The 10,807-nt window shown below is 41.4% G+C and overlaps 1 protein-coding gene across 1 annotated transcript; it reads right to left on the reverse strand.

The window, feature by feature from the left end:
• Positions 1-712: 712 nt before the first annotated feature.
• Positions 713-10,493, reverse strand: LOC109479445 (solute carrier organic anion transporter family member 3A1-like). Its single transcript, XM_019781409.1, has 15 exons — positions 10,424-10,493; positions 9,489-9,605; positions 8,551-8,675; positions 7,616-7,725; positions 7,398-7,499; positions 6,824-6,917; positions 6,070-6,288; positions 5,529-5,675; positions 4,892-5,053; positions 4,049-4,247; positions 3,727-3,922; positions 2,892-3,334; positions 2,458-2,522; positions 2,106-2,220; positions 713-1,301 (listed from the first exon to the last, which is right to left on the reverse strand). Exons 1-15 carry the CDS (start codon positions 10,486-10,488, stop codon positions 1,022-1,024), a joined length of 2,439 nt encoding a protein of 812 aa, XP_019636968.1. The 5' UTR covers positions 10,489-10,493; the 3' UTR covers positions 713-1,021.
• Positions 10,494-10,807: the final 314 nt, after the last annotated feature.

Here is a 10,807-nt window from a genome sequence, read left to right on the forward strand (position 1 = left end):
TGCCACATGCATGCACTACAAGATGACATCTAGCGGAGTTGGGTGTAAAGACAAGCTTAGACATATTAAGGGGAACCAGAAAAGGGAATGGGGAGTATGTTAATACATATACAAATATGTTATTCAATAGGATAATACTCGTAATATAACTGCTACAGCTTTCGTAACTTTTACCCGAATCCCCAAATGCCATGCAATTTACAATGGTAATAATATTCTGTACATAATATGATATAATATAATACACCTCCTGAGAAGTCAATAAAATGAGAAAAAGACTCGTAGTCATAAACTTCAAAGATGAAATGTGAAAAAAATAAGATACAGGAATGTTCACAGGCGCCATTTTGACTGGTTAAACCAAACGGATTTGGATACAATTCTAAAGATATCATTAAAAACGGTAACCTATAAAACAGCAAATTTATATTTTGTTCCTGAGTATCACAGTGACAATGTTACATTCTTGCACACATTTCGGAACCAAAACAATGCATTCGATATAAAAAAAAAACATGCCCAACTTTCCCTCTTTTGCTTTTGCAGCAATGCAGTCTGCTATAATAAAGACAAAGTAGATACCCTCCACCCTTAGCAGCAAAATGCTTAAACGAAAACACCGGTTCAGCGTTATCTTGAAAGTTGATCTATGTTGGTAGAAGTCATTTTGAAGGAAGTTTGACTGTAATTTCCAACACAAGAGATTGGACTAACCCAAGTTTTCAACTGTACAACTCTAGTCTTTGCCACGAAATACAACTAAATCAGGCTTTTTTGCACGAAGTATTCAAGAGACCGTCCACAAAAATGGCATTACAACCATCCCTCAACAAAGACGAGACGGGGGGTGCCACAGACTTCCTGAAACCTAGAATCCACTGCTCACCGACTCACGTATGTTATACGCATATTAAAGTTCAGTCACAGAAGCAGTGGAATGCTCATTCCGTAACAAAAAGAGTCGTGTAGTCAAAAACTTTTGTTAGTCCAATTTGTGACCTTACACTTGCTTCATAACGGCTCAAGCAAGCGGCTTGGCTTCCTCCGCTTCCTCCCCTTTATTCCAGATGTTCATCCGCAGTTCTTCCGTATCCTTCGGGTTCTCGTCGCGACCGGTCGTGTCCAGGCTCCTGATGGAGCCGGCCAGAGAGCCCAGCGATGCCGCGATGTCCCTGTTCGTCGCCCCGCCTTCCTTGCCCTCCGGCTTCGATTCCTCCCGCTTCTTGAAGAGGTGAGCGGCAACGAGCTCGAAGAGGATGCTGCACATCCTCAAGATGACCATGAGCCCGAGGAAGTAGTACCTGCCAAGAAGAGAACAAGAAATAGTCATTCCTTCAAGTACCATTAACCCAGGATTGAAAGTTTTTTTTTTACTCATTGGTCACCACGTAACAAGGCTAGGCTCGTAGGTCAATCCAACGTTACAACATTTCTTCCCCAAACATAGTCAGAAACATTATTATTGAAGTCAGCTCAAAAGCTCACTAGGATCTAGGAGTGAAGACTAACCGACCCAAGAGGAGAAGCAAAGGTTATAACAAACGTTGCTCGGGAGATTCCCTACCCCATTTTAGGCCGGCATGGTTTGGTCCACTCACACCGGGCAGGACCCCTACTCTTTTCGATAAGATCTTTTAGCGTACTAGGGGTATGTTAACAAGGGGACCGCCATTCTACATGAAGAGACTGATGATGATATCACAATTATGATACACAAAACAAAATTACTACTTCTACTACTACTACTACTACTACTACTACTACTACTACTACTACTACTACTACCACTACTACTACTACTACTACTACTACTACCACCACCGCTACTATTACCAATATTACTACTACTACTACTACTACTATTACTATTACTAATAATAATAATACCACCACTATTGCTATTACTGCTATTATTACTGCTACTACTAAAACAACAACTACTACTACTACTACTACTACCACCACCTTCACTATTACTACTACATTTTGTACTACTATTAACGTTACTGCTACTATTATGACTACTACTACTACTACTACTACTACTACTACTACTACTACTACTACTACTACTACTACTACTACTACACCGGTTATAAACGTACCGGTTGCGGTCCAGGTCGTACAGTAGACAGGACCCCCTCTTTCCACAGGTGGTGCTCCACAAACGACAAGTGGAGTCAATCAGGGCACCGAAATAGATAGGCGAAGGTATAAAACCTGAAAAAAAGCAAATCAACCATCACTAACAATTCATATCAGCCATTGAATTTATTATTAATTCTCTGTCGTTATCAAAGTATGTCCTTGCTTGCAAGTAACATGTGAAGAGATTGTGACAGATCTAAGAACTGGTAACGAGTCGTCGATATTGAGGTAATTTGAAAGACAAATAGATATGCATTGTGAGTTTTCAATGTGGTATTTCTTATAGCAACATACATGGTAGAAACTTACCTATCAGCCGATAAAACACAACCTGCACTCCCATGCCAAAAGATTTCGTCTCGGGGGTCAATGATCTATAGAAGACAATAAAACACAGGAAATGTTTCAAAATATTCTGCGATTATCTCACATTTCTGACATTTATGGCGCACTCAGTTTGTGGCACCACCAAAATGTATCAGAACGTAAACAAACATGGCTGACAGCCATATTTTCAGCTTTTAAACACACTCGTAAGGCGCCATATTTCGGCACCTTATATTCCCAAATGGCTCTTATTTGCAATGGAGTAGGGTTGATTCAGCTTACTTTGTAAAATAATGAGCAAGCAGGAAATTTATTTTTCGTATCATCCTAATGTTATACAATACATAATACAGCTTGTAAGTCCATTGTTAGGTAATAAAGCAAGGGAGTTAGTATCAATTAGATTCTAATCCTACCTGAGTACAGAGATGATAGTGGGGATCATTCCAAAGGAACCGACGAAGGCGACACCGACAAAGCTTGCCAGGAAGTACTTCCATTGTGAACATGTCTGGGAACATGGAGCACCAATGGCGAAGCTTGGCATGCGCATTCCAGGAACTCCTGTTCCGTTGCCGGGAATTTGATCCCCAGAATCCGGAATTCCTGTACTATTTCCAGGGATTTGTCCTTCCGATTCCGGAATTCTGATTCCGAAATCCTGGTCACCCGGAATCCCTGGAGTAGTTTTGTTCCTCCTTTCCCTTTGTCGCACGTTCTCTTCTTCCATCCCTCCGGCTGCTGGTGGGATCTGTCCATCTGAAGAGGGTTTGCTACCATGTTGCTTACCACCAAGCCCAAATTTTTCAGCTAGAACCGCTGGTGGTAGTTTGGCCAAGCAAGCGCAATTGGAATAGTTCTGTATATACAAAAGGTGAAAACAAACAACTATTTATGCTATCCCGATGAAAGCATTTGTTGTATTTCTTTGAGAAACTGGTATGATTCATATTCGTAAACTCCATGACTCACGAAAAGCAGCCGAATCAGCGTAACATCACCAGGTAGTATCACATTACTACTACTACTACTACTACTACGACTAGTACTACTTCTAACTACTCTTACTACTACCACTCTTACTTCTACTACTACTACTACTACTACTACTACTTCTACTACTACTACTACTACTACTTCTAGTACTACTACTACTACTTCTACTACTACTACTACTACTACTACTACTACTACTACTACTACTACTACTTCTACTACTACTTCTACTACTACTACTGTAACAGTACTGACCGCGAGGGTGAACCCCATCGGGTTCATGAAGCTCTGCTTTACGGTGCACCCCGCGTGGCAGCCCGAGAAGTAGGTGACTCCGTCCGATCCGCAGACCGGGCTGTACTTTTCCGTGCCGCAGCTGCAGTTTGTGTTGCAGGGGGAGAGCAGGTTGAAGTCTGCAGCTGAAAGCTGGGGAGAGTTGGGCATATAGGGGCTGTGGTGGAAAAAAATTGGTATATTAATTTTCTGGAAAGACGGGGGGTAAACGTTATGCATTTGCTTTGCAAATGTTACCTTTCTAGTTTGTTTTCTCTTTTACACAGCAGTGGCTACAAATTACCTGTATCCATACGGTATAGTGACTCCCGCCATTGGTGGCACAGGGCAAGTGAAGAAGAACATTCCGATGAAGCCTAGAGTCGACACGACTGTGCAGACGATACTCATGTAAACACACTGTCTCGGCGTCAGTTTGAACCTCTTGATGATGAACCCAGATGCCAGAAAGCCGATGATCATGAAAGGTAGAACAACGGGGGCTAATATGTGCATAAAGGCATTATAGAACCAGTTAAAATCAAGTCTACCTTCACATATGTCTACATTACACTACATTACATTATGTCTGTGTACCCAGAAAATGTCAGTACTAGTTTCATGTCACCCCATAACCATAATAATATTGCAGGTAAAATAGACTGGGTATATCTTTGTCTTGCAAGTGCATCCGTAAATTCCCCGTGTAATGTCTACTGATGTATGGATGAAACGACAATTTCCAATTTCCAAGATGGCCGCGCCCACTTTCCAAGAAGGCAGTAACAACTGTTGCATTCCAAACGTGTTATTCCAAATCATGATTTGGAATGGACCACGTTTTGGAATGCAGGTGCATGCCACTTCGTCTTATTCCAAATCATGATTTGGAATGGAGCACGTTTTGGAATGCAACACCAACTTTCCAAAATGGCCGCGCCTACTTTCCAAGATGGCCGCTCCTAGCTACTTTTCAAAATGGCCGCACCTACTTTCCAAGATGGCCGCGCCCACTTTCAAAGATGGCCGCGCCCACTTTCAAAGATGGCCGCGCCCACTTTCAAAGATGGCCACGCCCACTTTCAAAGATGGCGGCGACGATGGGATGAAACAGTATACGCAAAACTGTAATAACATTACGACTTACCAACCAGCATATTTGCTTGTGACTTGGGGATCCCAAACTGCACCTCCATGTATTTCGGCATGAAGGAGTGGGCTCCGGAGATGGAGGTGTTACAGACTCCGGACAGACACAGCATCATGAAGGTCGCGTTGGTCAAGATGTCTTTCAGGCTCTTCGCCATATCTGTCCAACCATATAATCATCCATAGAATCAGCAAAAAGCAAATGCATCATGTTTACTTTGATATGGCCTAGTCTATTTACTAGTACTACTGCTCTGTACATGTATGTGCTAGATCTTACTCAAACATATTGATATAGTATACAATTTATGTACAAGTATAAGGTAATTACCAGCCCCTCCATTTCTGTTCTGCTACAAAATGTACCCCAACATCACAGTATGTCTGCTACAACACCAGTTACCATGGTGACAGACGTCTGGTCCAGATCATTGATCTATATAATGTGTTTGGAGAAGAAGGGGAAGGAAAAGAGGAAACCGTGTGAAGTTAAAGGTACTCCCAATGCATTTTGTGGCCTTAGGGGCAGTTGGCTGTTGATATGTGTTGACTGTGTCACGAGACTATGAGATGACAGGAAAATACAATGATAAGATGGGAGGGAAGGGGGTTTCAAATTCAGAATAACTCAGCACCTTTGAGCTGTTCACATAATCCTCTGTTGGAGTCCAGAAGGGGTTCTCGGCGATCAGTGTCGTCTATCATCGGCAACATCCGGCGTTTCGCGCTCTTCTCTTCCTTTTCTTCCTGATGATCGTCACTGTCTGCTGGCTTCTTCATCGCTGCAATAAACATTATTGAAGATTTCAGACTTAAAGGAGGTATTGGGGGTGTTCCTTATGCAATTCTCGACACGTGAGTTCTCCATGTCGACCTATGATTTAATCAGGTATTGCATACAGACAACACCTTCCTGAATTCCTCCATGTACCACCCACTTACCCCACCCGGCATGTGCTTGGTCATCTTCAGGTTTAAGCTCTCAAAGTATCTCCCAAAGAAAAGTCTCTATTGGACACGCATACACACAAACGCACAGACAAACCCATCCCAAAACAATACTTCCGTACGAATTACAGTATGATCAAATCTATTTTGTCATGTAATTCATTTAGTCAAATCAACATGGCCTAAGTGCGTGTAGAATTTCACAGTAAACGTGTGGCCCTCACTTACCAGTGGGAAAGAAGAACATGGGTATGGCCACCACCACTAAAGCTGCTGCGCAGATGAAGAAGCCCAGCCACCAGGCACCGACCCACATGGGGTTATCTGGGGTCATCCCAAACTCGGCGGGGTCAATGCCCTTGTCGATGTCAATGTAGAACTGGATAGCGAAGGCACTCATGATGAATCCAAGTGGTATCCCGATAACGAAGACAACAGAAGATACTCCTGTGAAAAAAAGGCAATGTCGATCTAGTTTTGGATCATTGAAAAGATATGATCTCCCACACTGGTCGTGACAAAAGACAGGCGCTATATACAGTATTTACAGGTTCATTGTACCGGGGAAATTCCCCTTTTCCTCGGACTTTTCCACAAGCACAATGAACAGTGGATTACGGCGTAACAATCGAATATATTAGAGTTACAGTTGCACAATTCAATATATTGATTTGCTTGATTGATGCAATACAACACTAGCCTGGGTGCCATCCCCAGTAGTATATTCGCCAGCTCTATAACTGTTATAGAGCTGGCGAATATACTACTGGGAATGGCACCCAGGCTAATACAACACATGATACAGTGAAAGAAAAATTGTGTAAAACCATCCATAAACATAGCAGCAATATGACCAGTAACTGATAGAACTGTAGTAAACATCATGTAAACAAGATGCTAGTAAAATTAATGTTGCTTTTTCTATACTTATCCCAAAGGGGCAGATATGTACAATAAATGATAACTACAAGTAATCACTTACCAATATAGATCGGTGCACTTGCCCGTGGCACTTGGTCATCGATGTAGGTTGTTCCAAGAGGTCTTACAGGCGTACTGCCGACCCCGTATATAACCTAGGATGAATAAGATATTAGCAAAATCAAGAAAGAAGTTTAGATTTTTAGCATTTTATTTGACTTTTAGGTTTGCCTCGTACAGTGTGAATATACTCGTGACGACGTCAGCAGTTGTAGAAACTTTTTTTATATTCCGACATTTCATGACTAGACATGGTGACGACACACTCAAGTTTTTCGAACTTATTTTATGCCGCCACCAACGCAGAGGACAAATACAGGACCGGACAATACTAATTTTTACTTGAGTTAAGTGAGAAAAGTTATAACGTGCACAAGATCGATGGCATGTCAGGACTCGAACCCGTGACGTCTTGGTTCCGAGTCCAGCACTCTACCGTTACGCCACACGACCCCACTTTTAGAAGTTGGTATATGCCTGATGGCGGGGGGGGGGGGGTATGTGCAGTATGTGTGCAGAAGTGAGTGCTTATCTGTTGATGTAAATTTGATGTACATCTACTTGTCATGACGTACCTGTGCGAGCAGAAGCAGTAATAGCCCCTGTCCCTGGGAAGACGCTGCCTCTTCCTCCTCCTTCCCACACGAAGACACCGTCTGATTCGCCATGCAAGTGTCCTTTCGGCAGAAAATACTTTATGAGCTTCATTCATTTATTCATTTATCAATTATTTATCAATCAGATGAACAAAAGTATTTTTCTGTGTTCGTTTAATGACAGGCGTCTTACCCACCTGTTTGGTGTTGTTTTCTGTACCCGGGAGGTTGGTATCATAAGCTGGAGCGATGAAGTGTGGCAGACCAGACAGAGCAGCGGCGAAGGCCAAGAGTAACGTACCGACAGCTGCGTGTGAAATCATTAAAAAAAAACATAAAATAAACAATATATTTCATCCATATCATGTTATGGAGTGAAATATAACAAAAATCAGTTGCAAAACACATTGACCGGAGACACATTACAGACAGATATGTGTTTTTTTAGCTTTCAAGAAGCTTAGGGATCTTTTTTTCTTACCTCCGGGGGAGGAGACATCTTTCCGCGGAAGGGTTTTGTGAGAGATTTAGATTTTCATGTTCGCATCTGTTTCTCGCGTTTGGGTGGACGGATTGTTTTTGGACTCGGTATACGTTTTGCTATTGGGCTGTAGATGATGCACGTTCTTTTGTTTTTATTGTATATGTGTTTTCGGGCGTGAAAATGGTGCCTTTTGGAAGCCCCAGAACACCCCTTTGGGCGTAAAAATGGTCGCGACCGTTGACCTTTGGCGTGATTAAAATATTCTCGGTCTGGTCCACGTATATGACCCCTCACACAGAGGGGTGTCCGGTCTCGATTAATTCTTTGTTTGAAAGCCTAGTCCTGTGGCGCGCAACAATTGTTAACACAACCAGGAACGCTAAATCTAACACCTAAAATCCAACACCATCAACTATACATAACAAACAACATATAAAGATATACAATAACAAGCCCGGAGGTATTTGGGTCTATTTCTATTACTGCCTACATGAAAAGTAAAGAAATGCAACGTTCTGTACTTCAGAATTATTACGACTACCTAGCTAGTAGTGCCTAGAATGTTATTGTCCGTTTTACTTAATTTTTTGTGCAATTTTCAATGTCTAGATGTTCAAATGGCAATAAAAAGTAAAATGTTACATGTACCTATAATCTTGGGCCGGCTGACGCCAGGCTTTCCTCCGTAGTACGTGACAAACAAAACCGTCAACATACTCCCGACGTCGGCAGCACTGCTGAACAGGCCGAGCTGCTGGCTTTGAAGACCAAACCTAACAAAGAAACACCCCAAAATAATAACGTCACTCCAGCAAATTCACCAGTTTCCCATCCCCAGAATGCAATGCGAAAACAGGGGTCTAAACCTCATTTGCATAGGACAGGAAGGCATCGGAAATAATCCTGGTGACGTTAAACAGCTTGTTTTTCAGTGTGTTTTGAGGTGTTGTGGTTTTATGCTCAACGTTTACTATGGGTTGAATATGACAACAAATGGAGAAATTAATTTTTTAATATGTAACGTATAGTGGTAATGCTAAACTGATGCTGTATCGTTACAAACCACATGTTCCATGTTGAAAAGAACACAAAAATTCTGTATTTGTTGTCAGATTCGACCCATAGTAATTTAATTAATGTTGAGCATAAAATGTCCCAAAACAGAGTGAAAAACAAGCTGTTTAACGTCACCAGGATCATTCCGATGCCTTCCTGTCCTATGCAAATGAGGGTTAGACCTCTGTTTTCGCATTGCATTCTGGGGATGTGAAACTGGTGAATTGCTAATTTAAGCCTCAACACTGAAAAAGAAGAATACAATCAGTAACAAATGACGAAACAACGAATGGGTGTTCCCAAATACAAAGAAAGCATATAAAAATGGATCATGATGTAAAATTGAATGTTTTTTTAAGACTTAGACAAATATAAACCGCTTTTTTTCGTCAATGTGTGTATCAGTCAAGGTCATTTATTTCCTACAAATTGTTACCTGGAGTAAAAATTACAAATTATAACGAAGTATTCTAAATAACTTTCAGAGTAGGACAAAGAGTAGCCGAATGAGGTGCCTAAGTCAGTCTTACCGTTTCTCCAGAGTTGTCAACACACCGGCTACGTAAGCACCACCTGCCAGTGACGTCATGATGACGAAACACCAGGACAGCACGAACAGCTTGGGATTGGCCAGGCGAGCGGCCCATCTAAAAAAATACAAGCAAATTTCGATGAATATTACTTGAAGGGTAACATCTGCAAAGCAAAGTTTCCCCTCAAATCTTAACGAAGTGCTGCTCTATTTATTCTTACAGTTACACAAATACATCCATATATGTCATACAAGAACGAATGTACATGTATAGCAGACAAAGTATGTAATTATGTTTCCAAATGTTTCAAAAAGAGAAAAGAAAGGGCAACTAACACTAGATGATAGGTAGTATATAGCATTGTTGTAATGTATGGTTCCCTAGCACTTGGCATTAGAATATAGCGTACCAGTATGCAGTACTCATGTTTTGGATATTGTATATCCTCTTGTGCATTTAGCCCATCTGGGCAAAATCATGCAATAAAGATTCATCTTGTATGGCTATGTTTGTAAATATTAATGATATTTTGTGTGTTCCCTAAAACTACGTAATTCAGCTTTTTGTACAATACATTGTGTTATATTAGGCTGCGATGTTGTTTTAGTTTTATGTCAATTTGCAAATAAACCATCATATTTTGACACAAGCACCTCCATGTATCCTCTATCCTGTACCCACCACTTGCTACATAATGTATTTCAACACCACTGGGTGTCTGCTACAGCACCAGTTACTATAGTGACAGACATCTGGTCCAGGTCATTGACTTTATTTGTTTAGGGAGGAAGAAGAAGAAACAGAGCAATTGAATTGTAATAACACTATCAGAATGCTGTTTCAGCACCAAGGACAGGTATAATTTTGAAGACAAAATCTTGTCCTTGAAACGCGGATTTCTGAGGTGCAGATGACGTCACCTTTGTACTCACCTTGGTTTGCAGGCGCCAACTCCACAGCTGACATCCTCCTCCTGCGCATGCGCGTTCTTGGACATGGCGGACGTTACACTTAGAACCCTTTGCAATTCCTCTGAATGCTGTTAGGGGGTCATTGAAGATGTCAGCAGAAACAAAACCAAAACACGACGGCAGAAGCAAATTTGACATGTGTCGGATTTTTGTTGCTAATAACAAAGCAACAAAAATCCGACACATGCCAAATTTGCTTTGTTTATTTGGTTTTCGCTTGTCTGGTTATCTTTCTTAGTTACCCACCCCAAAACAACATAACTGTGTAACTAATTGCCAAAAAGCAGTTACTCAAGCAACTGGATATGATTTTGGAAACGTCAGACATTTCAGCTAGTATCCACT

Source organism: Branchiostoma belcheri, unplaced genomic scaffold, assembly GCF_001625305.1.
Source record: "Branchiostoma belcheri isolate BF01 breed outbred unplaced genomic scaffold, Haploidv18h27 scaffold49, whole genome shotgun sequence".
NCBI lineage: Eukaryota > Metazoa > Chordata > Leptocardii > Amphioxiformes > Branchiostomatidae > Branchiostoma > Branchiostoma belcheri.

Coding starts and splice junctions, on each gene's coding strand:
- LOC109479445 (XM_019781409.1), bottom strand. CDS start 10,488: ATGTCCAAGAACGCGCATGCGCAGGAGGAGGATGTCAGCTGTGGAGTT. Junction 5,676..6,069: donor CATGTTCTTCTTTCCCACTG/GTAAGTGAGGGC, acceptor TGTTTATTGCAG/CGATGAAGAAGCCAGCAGAC. Junction 2,523..2,891: donor ACTATCATCTCTGTACTCAG/GTAGGATTAGAA, acceptor TGTCTTCTATAG/ATCATTGACCCCCGAGACGA.